This window comes from Hirundo rustica, chromosome 2, assembly GCF_015227805.2.
Source record: "Hirundo rustica isolate bHirRus1 chromosome 2, bHirRus1.pri.v3, whole genome shotgun sequence".
NCBI lineage: Eukaryota > Metazoa > Chordata > Aves > Passeriformes > Hirundinidae > Hirundo > Hirundo rustica.
In genome coordinates this window covers 69004358-69030344 of record NC_053451.1, presented here as the reverse complement: position 1 = coordinate 69030344, position 25987 = coordinate 69004358, and the positions used below count along the sequence as shown (strand labels likewise).

General features: G+C 39.8%; 1 protein-coding gene across 1 annotated transcript in view; it reads right to left on the bottom strand.

The window, feature by feature from the left end:
- Positions 1-4321: 4321 nt before the first annotated feature.
- Positions 4322-25987, bottom strand: part of SLAIN1 (SLAIN motif family member 1) — a 58746-nt gene continuing 37080 nt past the window's right edge. Inside the window, 5 exon segments of the mRNA XM_040057062.2 lie at positions 4322-5355; positions 9676-9967; positions 11919-12083; positions 21613-21951; positions 24004-24153. Of these exon segments, the coding sequence (XP_039912996.2) occupies positions 5280-5355; positions 9676-9967; positions 11919-12083; positions 21613-21951; positions 24004-24153 (1022 nt within the window). The 3' untranslated portion in view covers positions 4322-5279.

The window sequence follows — 25987 nt, the reverse complement described above, 5'->3', positions numbered from 1 at the left end:
GCTTTTATAGGTATCTATGCTTGCTTTTATTTCAGAAGCTGCTCAAGTAATGCATGAATTAAGAAATGTGTTTACTTCAAGAATTAAGCAAGAATCATGTGATCATAGAATCATTAAGGTTGAAAAAGTCCTCCAAGATGACTGAATCCAGCCTTTGGCCAAATAACAGAAAGCAAAATGTATCCTGGGCTGCATCCAAAGCAGCGTGGGCAGCAGGGCCAGGGAGGGGATTCTGCCCCTCTGCTCTGCCCTGGTGAGAGCCCAGCTGCAGTGCTGCATCCAGCTCTGGGGTCCCAGCACAGGAAGGACATGGACCTGTTGGAGAGAGTCCACAGGAGAGCCACCAATATGATCAGGATCAGAGGGATGGAGCAGCTTTCCTACGAGGAAAGGCTGACAAAATTAGGGTTGTTCAGGATGCAGAAGAGAAGGCTTCGGGGTATCCTAATTGTGGGCTTCCAGTACCTGAAGGGAGCCTACAAGAAAGCTGAAGACTTTTTACTAGAGCATATAGGGAAAGGACAAGGGGGGCGGGGCAGGGGGGTGTGGCTTGAAACTGAAAGAGGGTAGGTTTAGATTAAATGTTAGGAAGAAATTCTTCACTGTGAGGGTGGTGAGGAACAACACCACTTGCCCAGAGAAGCTGTGGATGCCCCATCCCTGGAAATGTTTAAGGCTAGGCTGGACAGGGCTCAAAGATACCCGGCCTAGTGGAAGGTGTCCCTGCCTGTGGTGGGGGGTGCTGGAACTAGATTATCTTTAAGCTCCCTTCCAAACAAAACTTTTCCATGATTATGCCAAAATCAACATTTGGGTACCAAAGGATTCTTGTTTGTTTGTTTATGGGTAAGAGACTCATAATGCTTAAGTCACTTAAATAATTATGGCTTATATAAAATGGCTTTATTTAAAAGAGGAATGAGGTTTCAAGAACAAGCTTATCTAATCACTCCCTTCCTTCCATGAGATACTTTATATAAAGTATTGTTGAACTGCTTATGTAAAAACATCATCTCTTGGACCTCTTTAGGTCAGAGATAATCCCTTGAATTCCCCTTGCAACAACTGGCAGCCTGGTCACAACCAATTGCAGAGGTATGGCCCCAACTCATAGACATTAATTCCGATTAAGCATAACTGCTTACCTTGGCAGGCAGGAGCTGAAAGTCCCACTGATGGAGACAGAAGATATGCTGAGGACCTGCTCCCCAGGCTGGAGTGCGAGGAGCAGAATAGCACAATGGGAATCTGCAGGTGGATGGCCAAGAGCTGCAGCAGCCACACAAGCCACAAGAGCATGTATAATAACAGAGAGAGACTACAAGAAACATTTGAATCTGGGGAGTGCAAGAGGTAGAAATATTGATGAGGGGGAAAGATGGCTGAGCAGATGGGCTGGTCGTATAGAAAAAAAAATGATTAAATCAGACTAAGCAGAAAATACCCTTTTCCCCTCAACAGTGACAGGGAAAGTCACCTGGGCCTAGTCACTTCCTTTTTTAACCAGAATTTCTGGATTAGTAAATCATGCCTGAAGATTAAACATCACAAATCTGTTTTCAACAGTGATTGTGCTACTACCCCAAATCTTTTTAATTATGACCCCTCACCCATCATTTACAGTGGATATTTAAATAGTGTTTTCTGTATGAAAATGCTGATTTTTAGTATGTGTGCTAGTATACAGGCATCGTAATGGTGGGCCTGAAATCCTACTGGGCTTCATGCCTTAAAAACCCAAAAGAAAAAGCAGTCTGTGTCTCCAACAATCTGCAGTTTAGGTATAGCAATAATCACCAGTCAAATTTAAAATTATGGGCTTAAAAGCAGAAGATGACAATACTGTTAATTTAACTGTCGTCCTGCTTCGAGTGGTACCAAAGCAAAGAAAAAAATCTTTTAAGAAGGATCTGACAGTGAATTTAAAAATGGAGATGCCCAGCAATCCCCTGCAGTGAGGGACAACACAGAAGCAGGTAGCAGGTGCTTCACTTGCAGTACGCACAAGGCAGGCTGGCATCATGGACTTCGATATAGGAACTCACTTCAACACTCAAGGACCAGCTATAGTGGGGATGGGGTGGTGTCCATGACTCTGCAGGAGAGTACACAGATCACAACAATTCTTTTCAACAGAGAGGGGAAAATCAGCAATACAGATGAAGTGGTCAAAGCAGTGACATTGTCAAAGGAGAAAGAGGAAAAAACTATCTCAGCAGTTTTACTTTGGACAGATTTCACGTAATGAAGCCGCTACAAGGCTGAAGATTACTTCAGGTGAGAACATAATGGATTAATTGCTTAGGTAGAGGTGAAAAAAATAAATGTGTATCTTCAATGCAGGACTTAGACTTAACCAGAATATTAGCTTGTGGAAAAATGACAGTGCCCCAATGATGGGGCTCAAAGACAGGAAGGAAACATAGAGGTTTTATCCCCAGTGACTAAAGAGAGAGGAGAAAACACCTTTGAGAAAAAGGTCATGACTCACTCAGTAGCTCAAGAGGTGAGCCCAAGATTACAGTTTGGACTGAAGGAGATTTTTGGGATACAGCAACAATGAGGCAGGAGTAGGATTTGCATTCATGGACCAAAAGAGAAAAACTAAAGAGAAAGAAGAGAGGTCTCAAAAGCTCCCTTACACTTAGAAATTATTTTTTCCTTGAATAAACTAAGTTTGAGTCTTTATTTTTAAATGTAACTGTGTTTTCCATTGTCCTGGAGAAGATTCTACCTCTCACAAAATTGAGCCTGACAGAGTTGACTTTGTGCTGCATATTCCACTCAGTTTGCTCCCACTGAGACTTGTGGTGAAGTCTGTGGCACCGTGCAGTAGTCCCCTGTTTCACTGATGCAAATTTGAGGGGAGACAGCCAGCTCCACCAGCTACAGGTGAACAAGCAGCAGTACCACAGCCCACGGCTGAAAGGAGCGTCATTCTGTTGATTCTCAGATCCAGCTGCTCACACCTTGGGTTTCCTCATAAAGCTTGATGGCATCCAACATGACAGACACTTGGAAAAAACACTTAGAACAGAAAAGCCGTGAGGTTACCAAATCCTGACATGATGTATTACAAGGGGACAGGGTGACTAAAAAGGGAAAAATAACTGGATCTTCTCAAAGAGCTCGTAATATTCAGAGCCTGGACAACAGAGGAACTTTAGCTACCAAAAAGAAAATCTTTTCAAAGTATGTACTGCCCTCCAGTGTACAACTCTGTATTAAATACAATAGCGGCAACCTACTTCAAAAATTGAAAATAATGCTGTGCTGTGGTGTCCCAGATAATGTAGGGACAGTTGTAAAATCCTGGCACTAGGGAAAAAATTGAAGAAACAGTTCAGACCATGATTGTCATCAATCAGAAACTAATCACCACCAAGAGCTTTCATCCATCTTTTATGAAGATTATGCTGTATCCCTAGCACCAGAAGCCATGAGAGCTGCAGAACTCCTTCTCTCTCACAGGCAAAAGCCAAAACACCCCCAAATGGCCTCTGAACCCCACGACAACCACAGACTGTCCACAAATGACTGACTGCTTTAACTAAAAGTAATTTCCTCCTAATAAAGCTTCTAAACAATCAATGTGAGTTTGGCACGTTCCTGCTTAAATACTTACCTGTGCAGAGATAATTTCTTTTTTTGATTATTCTTGATACCTTCTTCAACAGTTCTGGTTTTTTTGGAAAAGGAAAAAAAAAAAAAGGATTTTAACTGTATTAAAAGAACTTCAGTGAGAAAAAATTAACTGTTTATTTCTGTTAAACAATGCTATGATGTGCAGAGACCCTACTGCACTAGTGTACATCACTTCTCAGTGTAATGAAAGTTTTACTCACCACTAAGTACTTTCTCTCTGCTTTTTATTTTAGCTTGCCCTTCTCAGAAAACCAGGCCCTCAAGCAACGGTGGAGCAAAACTGAGAGCAAATCGACAAGTCACAGTGAAAGGTACACACTCTCTGTTTTCCATTGCAAGTCATATTTGCACTTGCACACTCTAAACATTAAATTGCAAAAGTCTCTTATGATCATAGTAAGATTGATTTGAAAAATATTTGTCTTCTAGGCATACCATGGCTTCCTAACACAATTTAAAAAAATAATTTTTCAGGTAACTCAGTTACTGTTTGCAAAAATCTAGCATAATCTTTATAGAAGCTAAGTAAAAACTTCAGGAGTTAAGTAGATGTGAGTAGCTAAATTCTCACAATGTTTACATTGCACACTGAAGAAGAGCATTATTGCTGAAATAGATTCTTTATTTCCTGAAACATTCCAAAACAGCAGTATACACAGTTGTAATCAAATATTAAGTCATATGCCATTATAAGAAAGCATTGATTAGTGCAACTGGATTTTGTAAAAGATCTATCAAAAAGATTTATTGGCATTAAAACTCATTTTCCATAAGCAACTGTTAATAAAACATTACAATTTTATTCTTTGTAATAAAGTACTGAAAATCAACAGTAGTTTTAGAGATCATGGTACCTTTGTAAGTGCAATGTGATTTATGATGCCATTTTAAATACAAAACACTATGACAATAAATTAACAATTCAACAAATGGTGACAGACCAAGAAATCCATGCTGACCCAGCTGGATGGTAAATTCCAGTGAATGCTACCTTTTTTTTTTTTTTGTGCTTCTGCAACATAAATATACTGCTTTGTATTGCCAATGGTAAGATTTCGTGAGATATGTTCCAAGAGCTAAAAAAGTACATTACCCCAAAAATATTATTTATGGCACAGAAAAAGTTAAATTATCTCTCTGTAGTTCAAGGTTCAGGCAAGTTTAAATGAACTTAAGTATACAAAATAAAATGTACTGAAAACACTAGAAAAAAATTCAAGCACATACATATGTACCCCAAAATTCAAAATAAAATGTGTGATGCCTTTACACTGAATAAATTATCTCAGAACTTCAATATGGCAAAGCTGCTCAAAAGCAAAATCTCCTAGTTCTTTCCAAGGAAATATTCTTGTATTTTGCACATATATACTACTTCCTTCAGTTCCAAATGCCAACACTGCCATTGTTAATCTGATAACAATGCAGCTGTTCAGGTAACCAATTAAGTGCAATATTTAGTGTTTGATAAGATGTTCATTTTTAAAAAATGACATGGCATTGTAGATGGTTACAGATTAAGATCCTGGGGAAAATAATACTCTATGACCCTCCTTTTCCAAATCATTGTCACCCAGCCAGCTGGGCAATGAAATCCTCATTATGTGTTTTCCACTGTTGAGGGGTATCCTTCATCAATAGCAGCCGTCTCTCCAGTTCCCATCCCGTATCGTGCTCAGTGACGACAGTGGCTTTGGAGGCTGAAGAAAACTGTATTAACCAAATGATGGGGGAAAAGAAAAGAAAATGAGGTCTTATTTTCTGTGAAAGATCAAGGTAAAAGACATCATTTACTTCTGCAGTGACAATAGCTTTGGGGCTTGCTTAGAGACATCCCTCTGGTGTACTTCTGGCTACATATTAATGCACATATAAAGATCTATGGTGAAATTAAGGCCACTTCCAGTGAGAAAAGTATGAAGGATTTGTAAAAAGGAATTGAGTGAATAATTGTCATCATTGCCTCTAAATGGCAAGATTTGGTTTTTCAGAGCTAAAGACAGTAAAAATATATTTTTGTCACTATGAGCAGCAGAGATCTAATGGGACACTTTCCAAAAAGCCGCTGCCCTCAGCATGCTCATGAAAAACCAGCAGTTTATAAAAATACTGTGCAAGCAGCAAATAATTTTATAGGTTGAAGAACAGGACCGAGTTCTGCTCCAGATCCTCTTTTATCTGTCACAAGACATGTGACAGATGTATTTCCAGAGCCACCAGTTCGAGCACTGCAACTCCTGACAAGAACTCACCATCCCGTGGGTCCCCACCCTCACACCTGGGCTGCATCTCTCACTCATCAACAAGGACTTCTAGAACACTTCCTGACCATCTTCCAAACCCTCCAGGTACTACTGAGGCAACTATTTTAAGTAAAACTGAAAAAATGAAAAACAACCATCTGACTTGATCTAACTGCCAACTCACTGGTAACACAGCAGGTTCTGTATCTGATTTGCCATAACCATAATTTTGTCTCACCCCAATTTGCTGAAAAAATGTTTCCATTTTGTGAAAACATTAATATAAAACTATTTCATATAAAAGCAGACCTTAAGCCTTGTTTTCACACTACTCTGCTTTTTTTATGTTATTGATGCTTCCTCTCCCTTCCAAATGCTTGTTGCTGTAAAAAGGCAGAGGTATCTTGTAAAGCAGCGAGTCGGTAAGTCAATCATCAAAGCAGCTTCAACTCTCTGCTACAACTGCTTGTTCAGTAGCAAAAACACCGCACTTAAGTAAAACCAGTTGGTTAAAGTTAGATTCAGCCAAGCTGCTTTTGTGCAGCTCCACTTCAGTGCAGCATCATTTATCTTTGATATAAATCCAGTTACTTGAAACTAAGAACATACTCTTCCTCTGCTGTTTTCTGCAACTGCTGCTTTCATTTCCAGAGGAAAATAAGAAGAAAGTATGTTTAATAATCTTAAATAAAACCCCCAAACCAGAGAGGAAAAAAAAAAAAAAAAAGATTAATTAGCTAACTTGAAAATATTTGTAAGAATACTGCTATGTATCCAGAGGTGAATCTATACTACAGGGCACTGACAGAAAAATGTGCCAGCAGTGAAAACAATTTCAAACAAGCACAACCTGTCAGTATGGCATCACGTTGTTTGAGATAACAGGGTCTTGGAGGGGCTGTAGTGCATCTCTATTTTGCCATCACCAGCTGGATTGCAGCAACTGGCTCCAGTACAAGGCAGCAGGAATAAGCAAGCCCTAGCTCCACAGGTATGCTTACATTCCTGCCACACTTGTGCCTGGTATCTGGCATGATCCAGACCCTGAGCTGCTGACTGACTTTCTGGCTTTAGCTGGAACCTGTCCCCTCACTGTGGCCTTGTCTGGAAACTGGGAGTGTTGTCTGACCCTGACCACCATCAGCACTGCTCTAGGCTGGGCACTGCAGGGCAGCACAGCCGTCCCACTCAGCTCCCTGCTCGCCCTGCCCCAAGGGCAGCTGCCCCCACTGCCCTTCACACTGCATAGGGTTAAAAGACAGAGAACTGGAAGGTGGGGTCTGCAAGGAGCCCTAAGATTGGAGTCGGAAAGGGCACAGGCGTTTTATTTTTTTTTGCTCAACAGGAGGGGGGAAAAAAAAAAAAAAAGGTACTGTCTGACTTCTAAGGTAAGAAGAGATGGATTACATCATCAGAATTTCTTAACACTGCTTGAATCTCTGACAGTAAGGAGAAAACCAGTTAATATTTAGCCAACTTATTTCTTTTGTTTATTATAATTTTATATTACAAATTATTAAACGCACTCCCTTGTGGGCCTGACATTTCTAAGAGATTTTAGCCTGCTAGCAGTGCTAACTGTTTCCCAAGGGAAAAGTTCTCAAGAAAGCTTCTTCTCAAAACAATCCTGGCAAAACAATAACCCTTTCCCAAAACAATCTTTCTCCAGGTGTTGTTTTGCTGCTTCTCTAGTTTCACCAATGGGATTAGAGAGGTGTCGTTCCTATTCACCAGTCGTGTTAAGTCTGTATCAGAACGCCTTATAAAAGGTGGTAAGAATTAGACAATAAAGCCTTCTATACTCTTTGCCTTCTGAAATACTTGGGAGTCTTTCATCTCGCTTTCATGTCCTACAGCGACACTCCCTCATCCAGTGTTTTATTCTATGCAGTAAATACTGAAGTTCCCCAATGCAACCCCAATATAATGTGTCTAAGAACCCATTTTAAGTATCTAAAATACCAGTAACTTGGCTATTTAACAATCTGGCCAAAGGCAGGGAGACAGTTTTGCTGAGTGTGCATGTCTCCCTGACCAACTGATTTATGTAAAAAAAAACAGAAGACCTGTTCTATTTTTAATCAAGTCACGACTATAAACACTACTTAAGTTTGAAAGAAATTAGACTCTTAAACTGATAATCAGAAATGCCATTCATTAGAAAATACTATAGTGAAAGAAACTGACAACTGAATTCCTTCCAAGAAAAATCTGTACAAACTGAATTTTTGAACTGAATTTTTCCAAATGAATCCAAAAAATTGAACGAGGGTGTTAAAGAATTGTAAGCTGAGCTCCAGTCTACCTGTGCTTTGAACTCCTCATTCCCACAGCGCAAAGACCGTCCATCTTCAACGACCTCTGGTTTGGCTCTATGGCAACACAGGATGCTGCTAAGGCACATTTTAAGGAAAGACAGGAGCACAGACTTCCTGGACTACAAATACCTTGGTTACTGATTTGAATCAACTTCTAATAAAAACAGTGTTGAGAGTACAGTGTCTCACTCTCCCACTGAAACCTCTTAATTCTGTTTTTCTTTAATATTGTAAGTTACAAAATAGCAAGGGACTGGTCCTCATGACGCAGAAAGGCTTTCTCACATGTTGCTATGAAAGATTTAAGAGCTCCGCAGAAGAACATGAAGTAGAGGAAAGGAAAAAGAAAAAAAGGAAAGAAAACCCTCAACTATAAAGAAGCCTAACTGAAAGAGTTTCCAGCTGAGAGCAAAGAAGGTTATAATAGAAATCTCATGATACAGTCTTCATCCAAGAGGAACCTGACGGCTCTTTATCAAAGTTTCACCACAGGTGGTCAAAATCTGTTGTCAGTCCCAACACTGTAATCCCCAAGTAACTCGACTAAAGAGAGAATGCGAACAATTGAACTTATTCTGGATGTAGCCCGCAGGTAGTGAAAAGTACAAAAATGATGAGAGCTAAACAGTGACAGTTCATCCAACAGAAAATGAAGTGGTCACACAGCAGGCCCTCACAAGAGGAGGGATGTTTGCAATGGGAAGAAATAGTTGGAGGAGTAAACACAAGTTGTGAGAAGTTTTTCCTTAATAAGACTTAATTCTTATTAATTACAGAACATGAAGCTAGGAGTTTAACTCCCTGCTACAATAAGGTGACTAAAACACAATCTTTTTCATCAAGTCTATTTTATCACTTGACCTAAAAATAATTAATTTTTTTTTACATGCAAAAATCTGCATTTGCTTAACAATACAGCTTACAGTATGTGATATTCCAGGATTCCCTGTGTGCTTATTATCTCCCAGCTGAAATTGAAAAGATGCTGGTTTAACCCAAGACTGTACTATCCAGGATATTTCCTTCTTCACAATGCTGTACTGGTACAACTTGCATTTTTACAGACTACTGCCACTTACAACAAGAGAGATGCAGCTCTTTCTACGTGAGCACTCTAAGATTAGCTCATGCTGTGACACTGAAATAGCAGTAGGCACAAGTCTGGGAGAAGGTAAACCACATCAGTTAATGATATGAGGTTTGTGTTTGTTTGGATTTCTTACTGACAGATGGCAATCCATTCCTATTTACATGTGACTGCATGCTATCCATTATGAGAGTTTACTAGCTAGGGGCTACCGGCATGCATTGTCCATCACTATTTCCAGCAAGCAATCTTCACCCGTTCAGTGACTCAGCACTGGGAGATACAACCTTACGCTTTATAGTTCTATATTCACGAGGTTATAAAATTCCACAATTTAAGCCTAAGCCATCCACACAGAGACTGAGGCCTGTTTAACTCTCACCTTCGAACTGGCTGTGCAATTTTACTCCTGGGAATGCCACTCCCATTGACGGCCAGCGATGGTCTTGGAAGAGCACTGCGCCCTACAACGCCTTGACCAGCAGTCTTGTTTGGCATTGGGATCCCAGTGCTGGAATACAGCTGCGAGTTGCTGGACACTGGAATACTGCTACTGTTACTGCTCCCTTGTACAGTTGGGCTTACATAGGCAGTGGCTTTGAGAGGCTGTCTGACAGACACTGGAAAATGTCCCACACTGTGAACTCGGTGCTGAAGCTGTCCTGGTGATGGAACTGTGAAGAGTGGTAGAAAATGAAGCAACAAGATCAGTATGCAACAAGTAAGACCAGGTAGCAATGCTCATTTCTGGATAGAGCTGAAAAAGGATAAACACACCATTATAAAATTCATTTCTGATTAAAAACTGCTGAAAAACCTCTTGAATCCAATACTGTATCCAATAACACTGCACTGAACTAGAACATCCTGTTCCACCCCCATCCAGAAAAAAATCTCAGTCTATATTCATCCTTCTTTCTCCCCTCAAAGAGATTAAATTAGCCATTATAAACCCACTAAATCCATCTATGCACTCAGAGCTTTAAACAGGTGAAACTGCTGAAGGTATAAATTAGTCACTGTTAGGTGATTTTGATTTTTGTGAGGTGGTTTGCAACTACCACATCTTGTTCCAGCAACATTGCATTAAAGCATTACAAAGCAACACAGAAGTTTAAGCTTTATGCATAAAAACAGTAAAAAGGCTATAAAAGGTCTTGAATGTAACAGCATTTTCCACAGCTGATGTTATGTAAACTATCATTTTAAATCAATGCTATGAGCTCCAGAAGCTTTTATATAGAGATTTTCTACCCAATCCTGCCCTCTGGTGTACATCTGGCAAGCATCACTTTCCTAGGCCACCTACCAAAAGCAAACGGTCAAAAGCCTGAAGCATATAAATTAGGACACTACGTTTAGTGCAATCCTTTCTCAAGTCTTTGAAAAACGGACACCTTTAAACCATTTAAAGACACAGAAAAAAACTGCAGGGGAGTGATTAAATTAAACTATACTGCCAATACAATGTTATGGAACTCTTATTATAACATAGTTTCTAAAATACCCCAGGCACAGCCACTTAATATAAATGTTTTTTTAAGAAATATTTCAGAAAAACGGGATTTTATACATACACATATATAAGAGCATGAACACAGAAGTATGTATTTCTAAAATAATAAACAGAATTAAACTTGCAATGCACGACCATGAAAATCCAAGCAGGAGCGTGAACTATTTCCATTCTTATATTCAAGCAGGAAAAAATACAACAGAATAACCCATCAGTCAACAGTATTTTCCAGAAAAGAAGCAATTTTAATTATTTTGAAGCCATTTGTAACTTCTTCTCAAATTTGAAATAAAACACCCACGGGATAAGTTTTTTCCAACTTCTCCCTCCAAAATCTCACAGGAAATGGAGAGCACAAGTTAAATCCCTTCTTCCCGAATTATTTACTTTTTCCTCTTTGCTTCTGCCGATGCCCAGTGAAAATCACTTTTCCCATTTCCACTCCAGAACCTCAACCACTGTGCTAGAAAAGATGGGTTTGGGTCTTGATCTATCTTGCTCACATTCTACATTAATAATTCTTCCACTAGATCAATACTCCTTTCATCGCTTCATCATGAACTCACCTAAATTACACCAATTACAGAGCAATTTTAATTCCCCAACTCAGTAAGTATATTATATTTGAGAATATAACCCTCTGTTTATGGTATTTCCTCAGAAGTGGCTCAACTTCAGCAGAAGAGAGGTCATATATTTTAACACAGTGTTTATAGGTCGTACTCTACAACCAGTATTGTATAAATTACCAAGAAAAGTAGTTTCCAATTGTAGTATAAAAACTAAAAATGTGAGCTTACATTAATTAACTGCATTTTTGGTGTTTCTACAATATTACTATTTATTATTACTATTATTATTATTATTATTTCCGTTTTAATGATGGCACAAGATAAAAGGCCAAAAAAATGTGAAGAAACTTTCAATAACAAGACTAGCAGAATTTGCTTTCCAAAACAGAAACTTTGAAAATCCTGAGGCATATTAAAATCTGGTGCAAAAGAACAGTTTGCTTTTAATTTTTCATAGAACAAAGGATCAGCGACCAGGATGCGTATTCCACCACTTTATCGATCCCTTGCACTCAGCCAAAGAACACAGGTACTTACTACACGACTGCATCCTTGAAATCCCATTACTGGCTCCATGCAAATTGGAGTCAAAGCTCTGACTGTTCCTCACAGTGACAGGAGAACCAGCAAAGCCAGCAGTACTGCTAATGGTGGGGGTGCTTGGCATCCGAGCGAGGTTAGGCATGCTTCTGCGGAGTTTGTCTGCAGCGAAAGAAAACAACATCCACAGTCAGGGCAGAATTTCCAACAAACACAAGCAGCCTCAGCGTCATTTCTGTAGAAAATCAGAATTATAACAAACTATTTCAACAGAAAGAGAGGTTTTGCTCTACCAGAAGAATATCAATATGCTATTGAAAGCCTTCAAACTGAACCATTATGACTATTCTAACAGCATTTACAATAGTAATTTTAAAGACAGCAACAGGCAGTATATTTGCAGAACTGCAAGGATTTAAACAATAAATAATGATGAGTTTCACATAGATGTCTAAAGTAGGTCAGGTGAACCATGCCCTAAATGTGCCTGTTTCTGTGCAGTGAATACAAAAGCAAGTCTGCACTGGCAGTCAGACACAGCTATTTACTCTGTGGATGCCTGAAGACAGGTGAGAAATCCATTCTTAGTGACTGAAGTCTTGCTTTCAGGTGCCAGTAAGGTGCTAAATAAATCCATTCAGAACCTAACCTTGTTAGCATGTTAAGTTTCCATGGGCAGCTGCATGCAAAAACTGCAAAGTCTTGGTGCTGTTCAGTTGCTTGGAGCCCTGGGTCAATACAAGAATTTTCTGATCTGGTGCTTCTCCTTCCTACCTCACTTGTGGTACCTGTTTTGGTAGGCATTTTCAGAGTAGGTTTTCTTGTAGGGCTTTTCACAAAAAGAAAGCTGCAAATGCCCCACACGTTTTTGGAGCGGGTACAACAGCTAAGGCAAGTGTTTAAGAAGTCAGAAGATGTCTGCAATCCCACTCCAGCTGACTTGAAGAGAGAAACCGAAACCTCCCAGACATTTCAATGCAGCTTCCCAACCACAACACCATGAGGTAATCTAAGGGAAAACTCTTCCAGTCTCTTCTGCCGTCAGGCCAAAGGGAGAAGACTCAGTTTTGTACAATCAGAAAGGACTGGGAAAAAGGCACAGACTGAAGGACCTGGTCCTGTGATGTGACAGACTTCAGTAAAGCACCGCTGTGGGAAAACCAGGGGCATTTATTAAATTGTCATTGGCAACATCACCAAGGTTTGCCTCTTGGCCAGGTTCAGAAGCGCAAGTGCTGTGCCCTGCCAAGGTGGCTACGTCCCCCCTCATAGCATGGCCAGCACAGAGGTCACCAGCTCCTGCTCCTGACACATGTTCCAATGGCTGGCAGGTTCTTACACTGACACAGAAATCAGGGGTGTGCTTGTCTTGTAACAGCAGCTACGATTGCTCTCTCCCACTGAGAGCTGGGCATTTCCAGACTGATGGTTTGGTTTTATGCATAGGAACAACACAGCTCACTGCTTGGAACTGCTGGCATGGGTCAACCTCCGGGCTCATACAGGGCAAGTTCAGTTCACAAAACAGCAGATTTATTTAGAAATCTCTGTTGATCAGTCCATATAAATATACAACCTATTTAGCACCATCATTAGCTCCTCTAATCCTTAAAGCTGCTAACAAGTCAAAAGTAGTAAGACGTGACAGTACAGTTCTATCTATACAAGTTATTAGGAGTCACTGTGACAATAACTTTAATATACGTGATGCCTACGTAACCCCAGCAACCGCTGTCGCAGAAAGGCTGTATGTCCAGCAGGAAAAGGAAATGTAAGGTTTGAATCCCTGGAAACTACAGTACAGTCAAATCCTAATGAAGAACTACTGTACAGACAATCTTTCACCAAACGAGTCAGAATTGTGCTTCAGTGACTAATTATTGACAGAGGCAGACTGAAACTGTCAATGGTACAGCAATGAACATTAGAAAGGGGATTACACTGTGGTACAGCCAGGTGATGTAATATCAGTGATGTAACAATGATAAAACAGTTAGCAGTCTTCCAAAACTGTCCTCGGGATGCAAACAGTAGCACCCGTACAGCTACTATATGTATCTGTTTCTAAAATATTCAAGAATGTTGTCAACTGAAGAGAGAACTGTCACTCTATGATGCAATCCTTGGGCAAGAGTGGCAAAAAAATAATGAATATGGGATGTCTGTAGCTACAGTTAATTCTAGTGTCCTAACCTACTCTTTCAAAGTCATGAAATCCTAATTCAACGTTACAGAACTTGGCCAAAAAAAAAAAAAAGGTTTGAGCAGCAGGATGGCGGTAGGGAAGACAGCACTGCATAAAATAGCTTAAGTATCATGCTGTATAACAGAATTCTTTGGACTCTACATGCTTTTCCACTCAGGGAAAAGGCATCAGCCACCCCAGGCATTTTTTTGTGCCTGGAACTGTCCAGCAGATGCAGCTATACAATAGCAGAAAACCAGGTACAGATGTAGCTTGGATTTCCTCCATGTCTTGGGTGGCCACGTCTTTTGCCTCCTGTTCATTAGCCCCTTCTTGTTCCAGCAGCTTGCTCTGCTGCTGATTCATTCAGTCCTCAGGCAGCAGATTCCTGCTGCACCTGCAAATTCTCATCCATCAAGCAGCTGCATTACTTCTTTGATGGGTCCTTGTGTCTGCTGAGATAAATGGCCCTGAAAAGCAATGAAAATAGCAGGTCAGTTTTGTGTTTGGGGAAAACCCAGAAACGTTCGCCTTGATGGCATTTTGCAGCTTTCATCTCCTTGGATGATGCATCCTCTTTCATCTCCTCCTTGAAGTTTGCTCCGTCACGTGCTTCCCTCCTAAGAACAGTGGAAATATTCTTTCAGACGTTTTGTTTGTAAATGAAATCATGGCTCATTATGAGCTTAATACATGGAAGCAGAAGGTGGGAATTATGTGATTTTAGTATTATTTCAGGCCACTGAGACATGACTAGATATGAACTTGCTGGAAATACATGAGAAGAAAACAAAAATATTTTTCCAAGCTGCTTTCCTTTCCAGACCTCTTTGCTCTCCTAAGACTGATGAGAAAAGTAACAGAGAGGAAGGAGGAATAGAGATGTATTCTCAGTTGAGAATTAATTTGCTCAAACAGTCCTGTTTGTGATAAACACTGGAATTTGCTAGTTTCTGATACCTCTTCTGCACTTATCTGGCTCAGTGGCAAACCTTAAAAATCGTTAGTTGCTTGCAGTTTGTTTTGTTAGGAAGATGTGGATAGCAACATCAGTAAGGGACTTCAAAGGATCTATACCTTTTCAAGAAATGACTGAATGTGGCACTTGGATGGTCTAGTTGGCAAGGTGGTCATCAGTCAACGACTGGAACTGGTGATCTCCAACAGCATCCACAGTTATTACTGAGACCCACTACTGAATCTAACTATAATTCAGGCTGAAAAAAATATGTTGCTTAAGTAGAATGCACCCATATAAAGTATCACAGGTGTATCTTCGCCTTTCCCAGCCTTCTTTGAGATAAAATATAATGACCTACAGACATTGTATTGTTGAGGTATTTTTATGTCTGAAGAAAATTCAAGTATAGTTCATGGGGAGTTAATAATCAGTTCTCGGTTCTTACCACCTTCTAAGAACAATTCATGCATATATAAACGTGCTTGTCATTTCATGAGCTTTCCTTAGGCAGCATACATTGCCCTTTCACATATCTGCAGTAGAATTGCCTACTGCATGTTTACACTTTTCTCCGTATGTAGCATCCACGCTGAATTAGTCCATTGCCTCTACAGCACAAGAAAAGCTGGGAATTGTGAAATACAGGATCCTACACCTTCAACTGAAAATGTAACCCCTCAGCACAGATCATATTCACCACTACTAGAAACAGGTCAAAAGGCAGAAAAAAGTGTCCCTTCTTTGTCAAACATCCCATAAAATTACAGTGAAGACAACAGTTCACCTCTCACCCAGCTGTTTCAGTTCTGATTTTTTTGCCAGAAGTTCTTCCCCTGATGCTATTTCTTCTCTGAAGTCAGCTTGGGGTCAGTGGCCCAGCTTCTTTTTGGCAGGACACCAGAACAGGCAGCATCTGCTTTCTGTCTTCTGATCCCCACACCGCTGGTGGCCGTCCCCGTTCCACTGCTTCTTTTTTTTTCCATTCCCTTCCCTGACCTAATACTATCACTGGGCAAAGATTAATTCCATGTAGCATGCAAACAGACCTTGTCCTTGGAGCAAAGCTGCCCCAGAAGAGGTGCACTCTTGGTGGGCTGCCAGATGGGGACTTCTGTAGCAATCCTTGGTCAGGATCATCTTCTACTGCCAAAATGCCACATCCAATGAGGTTCTCCTTGCAAGGAGGGCTTAAGTTGACTCTACAGTGAAGTCTCTTAAAATATGTTTACTCCTTCACAGTTATTCTTCTGCAAACATTGTTTATTTGAACAAAAGGACTCCCAAACCTCACCAAAAGCACAGAAATGTGATACAATGAATCAGAATTATTACTGTCTCAGAGAAATCTGTATCACTGTTTGAGCTATGTTAGCAGTTTCTCACACATATTTAAATCCTTCACACAAATCCTGCAAATTCAGTTCTGCCTTATCTGTACTGTATGCACAAACAGGTCAGGGTAAAAACCTAAGGAAAAAATCCATGCTTCTTGATTTTAAATATTATGTTCCATATTATGTAGACATTCAGAGTGTGTTCTGAAATCCTTAACAAACTTGCAGACTCCATTACAACTTATCTTGTAGACTCTATTATGACTTTACTTTATGGGATGAATTTCTCCTCCTCATCTTTGAAGACCTGAGGTGAGTATCTGTGTTATAACTGTCACAGTTATAACATGTGACATCCCAAATACACCAGAGTCTTTTTAATGGTCTGTGGAATCACAAACAGATCCAACAGAGACAATCAGTGTGTAAAACCACTAATACAGGTTAAAGCAAGTCCTTCAGTTAAGTGAGTGATGCCGTTCTCAATAATGTCAATACCTACATTTTATTCAGAATTATTATTTCATCTCATCCTGGCTTCACATGCATATGTCTCCTGCCACAGATAGTTACAGCCAATTAAAGATTTTTCCATTGCCTTCCATGAGTTCTCCCACTGATCACTGTCCTCAATATAATCCAAAGGTAGCAAATAATTTTACTCCTTTGCTGTAATAGTCTGCAACCACTTCCTAGAGAGAATTTTTCCTTTCTTACTGAGCAAGAGAGGTTATGAGCAGAAAACACTTCCTAAGTCTATGCTGAACCCATTTCTAAACACAATGTATCACTGCTCTTCTATGTCTGCCTGGAGTATGCTCAAAAAACCCAAATAACAAAGAGAAACCACAACTGCAGCTTTCAAAATGAGGCAACTGCCAATGATGTCCATAATATTTTTGAAGTGTAGGCGAGAAAGGTACTCATAACTAGTAATTTCTGGAAAATAAAAGCAAAGTTTTTTAAGTGAATAGTATCTGTGGCCTCTTTATGAACATATATGCCAAGCTACAGCAACTTAAATGCAACATGAAAAGGTAATAGAAAATATACATTAAGATTAACCAGATTGAATGCATTGCTACTCCATGAACCATGTCTTTTTCACCCACCCCTTCTTACTGTATTATAATAAACTCCTTTTTTACCTGGAATAATTTGACCAAAAAAAAAAGTTTCCAATTTTCACCTATTATAAAAACATACACTTTAAAATGCACATAAAATAAGTAGTGCCAGGATAAAAGGTTGTGAGCAAGCTGATTTCAAGGGAGGGAAAGTGGGCCTGAACACAAGAAAATCAATCCCATTTTCAGTATCTTGTCTAGCCTGGATTTTGATTACTCTGGATGATTTCACAGCACTATGGTTAACCATTATTTCTGGTTTCAGAAAAATCATAAGTATAAAGGGCAAAAATACTAACAGCTATGAAAAACTTATTAAAATGACTAAACAGAAATAAAATATATTTTAAAAAGTTGAAGTGAAAGCAGTTACTTTTTCAAAGTAACAAAAAGAATGCATATTTATGGACAACATAAAGCAGAAACCAGCTTGGTTTTACGACTTTTGGTGATAGTTCTTATATGAAAATGGTTATATATCAAGTATTCTCAATATTAATAGTATATATATAGCAGCATTTTAAGTTGTTAACCAGTAACTTCTTCAAATTAGACTAAGGGGAGAGAGACATAAGCATAAACCGTTCCTCTGCAAACTTATTAAAAACTTTATTAAAGTATAAAATACACACTAACTAGACAAACACACTTCAGCTAATTACAACAGATTCTTAAAAGCTGTTCACATTCTGTCTCTCTCAGATTTTCTTTAAATTATCCATTTCTGACCCACCAACCAACTGCAAAATCCCTGAAAATCAGAACCTTAAAAAGTTTACAAATGGAATTTTTCTGATGTTAACTCATCATTACAGAAAATTCAGCTGATTTGGGAAGATGGTGTAATCAAACAAGGAAAACAAAACCGCATTTCACATAAAGCTTATCTGTTACTATATTCTTGCCAGAACTGGCAAAAAAAAAACCTATTAGAAAGCAAAGATAGCATACACACTCTACAGACAGTGGCTGTGAAAATGCTGTTTAAAAGGCAACAAGTACACCTACAGCTCATGCCACAAGTGGCCCCACATACACCTTAAACATATTGCAACATATTTCACATCTAAATATATTAAGGGTGGCACATACCTGCCACTTTATGCAGGTGTTTACCAGGGGCCTTCCAGTACAGCAGGCTACTGGGGACTGCCAGTAAATATGAGTGACCACATTCACTCAGATATGAGTGGGATAAGGCGAGATAAAGAACCTGGACCTGAGAGTGGGGGTTACATGGTGTGGTGTGGTCCAGATGTAATTCTATCTTCAAACAGATATACAGCAATTTAAAACAGGGCAGAGTGACAACATCACAGCAGGGGCAGTGCTTTGCTACAATACACTGGTAGGAACAATGTGTAAGTTCAAAAATATAGCTTCAAACACAGCTAGAAAACATCTGAGAGACTATCCTCACCCCTAGAAAAGGCAGAAGATCACCAGAAAGTGCAAACCATTTATCTCTTACCCAAAATGCAACCCTGTGGATGAAGAACAAGCAACCTTTGGGTATAGTGAAAGACCAGACACCTGGTTGTACAAGTCAGTGCTATGTGAATGTACCTCATAGCATCCCACAGATCCTGGATTGTTTATGGAATCTAAACAGCACTGACACAGGGTGATGGTGAAGCCAGGGTGGATCAAAGTACTTCATGCAGCTCTATCCAGGCAGCTGAATTAGGCTCTTCTTACACAGGTAGGTGCCCACGTCTCAGCATTTAAATGTAAGTGCATCTCACCAGGCAACCAATATTATACTCCTAAAAGAATTATTAAAGTTTTCCAGGTTTATCACATCTTCATTTTTCACATGCAGGCAGTTAAGTACCTCAACTAGAGGACCATGCCAAACAAACATCACCAAAACAAGTAGGGCAACATCCCTCAAACTATTTGCCTAAAGGCAAAAAAGTGTAATTAAGCTAAATACGTAGACTAGTTTAGTGGAAATACTGTGTCAGAGCTAAATACTGGGGGTTTTACCCCAGATTGAGTGTCAAAATTCCACAGTTACTTGCTGCTTATTCTTCTTATATGAAAAGCTCTGCGAACGCCCAGATGAAGCAAGCAGAGGCCAGACCCTTGACTGCACATACAAGAACATAAGTGATCTCTTTTGGGGAAGACAAAGGAATAAAGATTTTGGAAGACTGTTAGAATAGCCAAGAGCAGCACAGCATGTGGTATGTGTGACTTAATTATTAATTAATGGATCATGCTTTCCACATACACTGAAGGCAGAAAATAAAGGTTCAGTTTTTCTACCTTCCATACCCTTCCTTCTCAATTGCCCCAGTAAACCAGCAGAGTGGAACACATTATCCATCACACAGAGCTTCAGACAAATTCTTGTTTTGCAGTCTACCTCTATTTCAATGTGTAGGAATTCTTGAGAGACAATCAAATTGTTGCCAAGATGGTAAGTGCTGATGAGAAGATGTTGTAATACTATGCAGACATACTCCTCAGTACAGTGAACACTTGACTCCTTACCTCCTTGTCTGCCAAAAGAACACAGTCCAAGTAAAATGTTTCTCACCATCAGCATTTGCCACTTAAGTGGATCAGAGTTGCGTGCGTTAGAGGCTGAAGGTGTAGAAGCTGAGGAGATAATTCCCTTCTAAAGACAGTGGTATAAACTGACTATTATAGCACTTTTTGTCATTCCTGCACACAAGTAACTGAAGTCACATGTCTAACTTCCGGGTTATGCCACGCATATTATCCAACACCTCGAAGTTTTTGAGAAAAAAGAGCAACCAGGTGACAAAACTGGTGGGTGGTCTTTTATATTTATACACTTTGTAGTTAATAAACTAGGAGTCTAATGTTTTTAGTGCCTTAAAGGTTTCCATGCCTTTCCATGCAGGAAATCCAATGCTAAAGTTCCACTGACATGGAACATGAAAAAAAATCACTCAAAACACATTTGGGAGCCACATAAAAACATGGCAGCAACACATCATTCTCTTATTCCCAAACAAAAATGCCCCAAAGCCTTCCTTTCTGTCTCCCAACATTTCTGCAAGCCCAGCAATGCTGTCCTACTCTTGTACCTCCCCGACAAGAGAAGTAACATTAAAATTAATATGGCACAAATGCTGTATCAACAGACACCCACACTGCTCTACCCTCTGTTAACATCACCTCTCCTTCTATATTGCCCCTTGTCAATTGTACCTTCATGCCATGGCTTACTTTGAATAGAAGTGGTCTGGGCACCCACCTGTCATCTCTTGTTTGGCAGAAAAGCCAACATGCATACCTTTAGCACCATAAATAGCAACTATATGTTGTTTTGAACAACACATTTATTTTCTTGCCCGAGGGTGAGCTGTAACCTGCAATGTTACAAAAAAGACCTGGCTGGAAATGAACCATTTAGAATTAACTTGGGGGAAAGATTGAAGGTATAGAAAAGTAAATTGCAGCAGAAAGAAGAAAATCGTGATTATAATAAGGAAAGAAAAGAAGTTAACAGCAACAATGGAGGGAAACTTAAATGGTAAGTAAGCACTGAGAGACAAATGTTCCAGATTCTGGAATATATCTCAAATGCAGTGCAAAAAGCAGCAATATCTCAGGATAGTTTGGAAGTGACATTATCTCCAACAACTTTAATGGTCAGACCTATTAGATCTGGAACAGAAGCAAGATGCCACAAGCACTCATCACAGCACAGCTGCATTAACAGGCAGCAAACCCAGGAATAAGAAAGAAAATTAAAATCTCAAAACCTCGATCTGTATTGTACTGCATCCACAATGGACATGTGTACATCAAGCTTGAAAGCCCCAGAGGTTCTTCTAACAAACTACTAACCTGCTAAAACATGCTCTTCTTCGCTTTTTGACTCCTTCACTTGTGGTCATCTTTGCAGCATTTTAAAACAGATTACAGCAAGAACTTTCATGACCAGGTCACAGACTACATTTTGTAGAAAACTGCTTAACAATAACACCCCTTAATCATTTATGCAGGCTTAAATTATTTGTCACAATTTATGCACAATCATCTTTAAAATGGCACTGGTACTTGGCAGAGAAAAGATCACTTCTCAGAAAAGCATGCAACCCACCTCCATTAATCCTATTTGGTTGCTGCTCTGGAGTTTGGGCTTGAGGAGAGTAGAAGGGCTGCTGATAAGTATTTGTAGGGAATTGTGGGGAAGTAGGGCTCCTCCTGCAGTCCCGGATACTGGAGAAAGTCTGTGAGTGAGGAATCCCTCTTTGGAAGGGGGTGCAGCGAGTCAGACGTGGCTGCGGAGGTGGAAGGTGGTCAAACTCTTCCTCATCCTCAAGGCTATAGCGATCATCTTCCTGGTCACTGCATGTCCCTTTTTTCCCCGCATGCAGAGAAACACTGGAAGTGTGCCTTGACACAGATGCTGAAGTTGAAGCATAATCTTGCCTAAGGCCTGTAAATTCCAAGAGGAGGATGATTCAGCTTCTGCTAAGCAATTAACTCCTAATATGCACTTCAATCTTGAAAACTACGCAGGTAAGTAGACAGACTTTTACAGCAAGAATTGAATTTAAAATGTAATCAGGTGGAAGATCTGATGTAGGATTCATCTGATCTACCTTTCAGGCATCTAAGTCTGAATTCTTTCTCTCAAAATCTTCTTAAATAAAATATTAAAAAAGAATACAGGAGTCTCAAAAAGATGTCTTAGATGCCTTTCTTAAGAAGAAACACTCTCAGGAGGCACCTACTCTCTGCCAATAATGACTACATGAGTACCAAGTTTTTAACTTCTCAATACTCTTAATTAGAGGAATTACACTCACATTAGTTTTCCAAGCTATTGTTATCCAACTTCTGTATTCACACAACAAAATATTTACAATGACACGTCTTAAACTTACAATCCATCTAAATCTTGTGGCTTTCCAACCTCCCTGAATAAGAATTAGTTCCTGATAGCATCCAGTCTCATGGACTTAGTGGTAACACAGCTGTATTTTATATAGGTACAAAATCATACCACCCTCTTCTCAAAATGCCAGGTTTTGAAAACCATCTCACCATAAGCACCCTGTAAGAGCCTGTTTGCTTCAGGTCAAGTGAAAGGGAAACATTCACCTCCCTTGCACATCTCTCTTTTCTCCAGATGCACAGCAACCAAGGAAAAAATATTCCAGGAGAGAAGTCACTCTGACAGCAGCTGCAGATAACAACCTTCCTAGACTTACAAGAAGCCCTAATTTTTAACAGATGCCTTTGCTTCCTAATGGAAACTTCTTAATATGCTTCCTCTCCTCCTCCTCGAGTGGAAGTTTCTATTTGTGACTGCGAAGAGACTGTGCCTGCGCGCACGTATAGAACTGCCACTTTCCACAGGATTAAGTGGTCAACAACTGTCATGTGCTCAAACACTCCCCACCAGCTGCTGCTACAAGGATGAGATACAATCAATTGCACCTGACACAGATTTGAAGAAAAAACAACACTTTTCTTTCCAGTCTGCCAATGCCCTGATTCCTTAAAGAGCCAAGTACCTGAAGTATTTTCTAAACCTCACTCTGAAGGATGTGAGCACAGCTGTCATTTAAGTAATGCAATCCTTTGTATCTTTGACAGTCATAACCTTTTTTCATTTTAAAATTAGAACCCTTGTAAATTTCTCTACTGAACATGATGCTGAGTGCCACCAGATACTCAGCAAGTTCTGCTGACAGGTGATCACTCTGCCTGCTCAGTCTGGTGGCTTCACCCAGATCACAGCTCTGATTTTTTCTTCCCATTTTATTATTTTTGTTTTATATACTCATTTATTACCTGGCATTTTCATTCAGGCCCTGTCTGTGAATTTCTCTTACTTTTAAATCTCATCACTTCCTCCTTGATATCTCACTTGGCACTTACAGGATGCAAGAGAAATACTCCACTTACTGTCTCAGTGACCTCCAAGTCAAATGCCCTTAATTTATTAATAAAGACATTTTAGAAAAATTACTATTAAGCCAAATTATAATCTATGTCAAAGAAGACTCTAGGCTTAGATTTGTGCATTTGTGCAATTACTAATTTTAAATCAAGATATTAAATTTAAAGGCCTCAATTAGTATTTAAGAGGGATTTCATTTCAAAATTCATCTGAAAATTTAAGAAAATTTAAGTGGAGGCAAAGAAAGCAAAGAGAGCTTCTTATTTTTAGCTTTCTCATGAAATGCATGCATGAGAGAAATGCTTCAGCGTCTTCCCTCTCCAGAAATAAAATTATTTCAATTAATACTTAGAAAAATATGAATATCAAATTTTGAAAGCTCCAGTACCAGTTCAGATTAACCTGAACCCAACAACGTGCACACCTTCTCCATGCAGATGAAGAGTACTTCCAGCTGCCACTCAAGAGGCAACACCATTTAAAAAACATCTCCTTGACTGAGACCAGACTGGAACAGTTTTAACTGTTATGGGAAATCTTCCTTGGACTGTTATGAAAACCAAAAAAGGTGCCACCTACTCTCCTCCTGTAGACGAGCCATGATCTGAACATCAGTGAGGTCCTGCAGCTTGTATCCCATGGAGATGGAATCATCTTCCAGCTCTGAAGTGCTCAGTTCACTGTCTATTGATGACTGTGGACTCAAAGGGGAACTCCTAGAAATGTACCCTAAGTAAGAAAACATACACTTTAGGCTACAAATATGTCTGGCCACCTTCATTCAGAATCATCTGCTCTTTACAGTGGCTTAAAACATTTTCTGAATAGCACATAAAAACTTTCAGAAGTGTAGTTCAATTCACTAAAAATTAGCAAAGAGCTTTGATATTAATGAGAAGTAGTAAGTGTAGGAATGGATCATGAATTCCTCAGCTTGTTCCCAAAATAGCACTGCAGAGCCCAGAAAATGAATAATTTACCCAACAGTGTCCTGATACAGCTCAGATTAGTGTAGTCTAACCAACATCTGCATTTGCATCTCTCTTATGGGACTGTGGTTCTCCCTATTCTGTTTTGAAAAACCAGTGGATATGTGGCACTGACTTCTGCTCAGTACTCAAATGCTGCATCAGAGCAATTTAGTTAAGTTTTACTTATCTTTTTTAAACTATTTATAATTATCATCTAAATCAACCACAATAACAATTAAGGTTGAACATTATGCAACAGAGAAAGCATTGCTTCCTTCACACAGCTACCTTTTTGAAAGGCTCTAGATTCTACTTTTTCCCTGTGTGTGTCAGTAAAATAAAAACTAATTTGCAATTAGTTGCATGAGCTAGTTGTGGCCCAACTTTAAAGAAAAATATCATCAACTAAAATAGTAAATCATTTTCTAATATCCTCTGGACCACCAGAGACCCACAGTCTGTGACAACAGCTCACCAGCTGTGCTCATACCACAGTGTGCTTGCATCCTCTAGCACTGCTGAAAGCAGCCATCTAAAATTCATCCTAAATTCAGCTATTTTCCAATAATATCTCTAAAAGAAAAGGACAGACAGGGGGTTACTTTGCTTTGGAAGGATTGTATGGATAAATGTGTTTGCTTTCTTAAATGTGCAAGTTACAGCAGTCCCTGAGGTTCTGCAGAGGCAGCAACAGCTGTGCTCTTTTGGAGCAGCAGAGGCAAGTTAGACAAGGTACGTGAGGGTATCTCTTATAGCATGAGTTCATTTAGGAATTAGGCTTCATCCCATGAACAGGCAAGACATTCCAGTAACATGCAGACAGCTACAGCAGGCTCTCTGTCTTGTGCTGTTTCTCACCCACAATGCCCATATCCCTTAAAAAGGGGCTTTCTGCAGTGATTTCATGCATTGTAAGGAACACTGCACACAAATCAGTGTGACACTGATCATCAGCCCATCCTCAGCCCATGTCTGCTCCTGCCAGCAATAAAATGTTAATGCCTCCCCCCCAGAAGATTATTTTCACCACTGCCACTGCAATTTAAGAGAAGTCACAGATACAAACTGACTCCTGGGATGTGTAGAGAAGAAGGAAAATGCAAATCCTTGAAATTTACAGACCACAGAAAGTTTTCAATTTTCCTAGAACTTGTGTGTTCCCTGAAAATCAATGGAAAACATAAAATAAATCTTGAACATTAGCAACAGTACCAGCTTGAAAACAGGCATGATTCTGCCAGCTCTTCTTATTATAAATTCTCGCTGAAATTTTACTGCACAGCTGTACATATGTTTCTGTGGACAGAAGGAAGGGGCACTGTGGGGCAGAAATGGACAACAAAGTTGGGAACTGTAGAAATTGCTTCCTCCTGCTGCTGAGGACTCCAGGGCGGTGTAGATAAATGTAGACGAGAGATCTCTGAAGTTAGGTTTTAGAAGATGAGGTTTATTGTAAGGGATGTGAGGCCTTGCTCTGAGCTGCCAGGCTGCAGCTCGTGGCAAGGCCTAGGAAGGTGGGGGAAGGGAGAGGTTGGGAGAGGAAATTCCAAGAGAGGAAAGTCCTCGGGAAAGGGTGCAGGCAAAGAGACCGT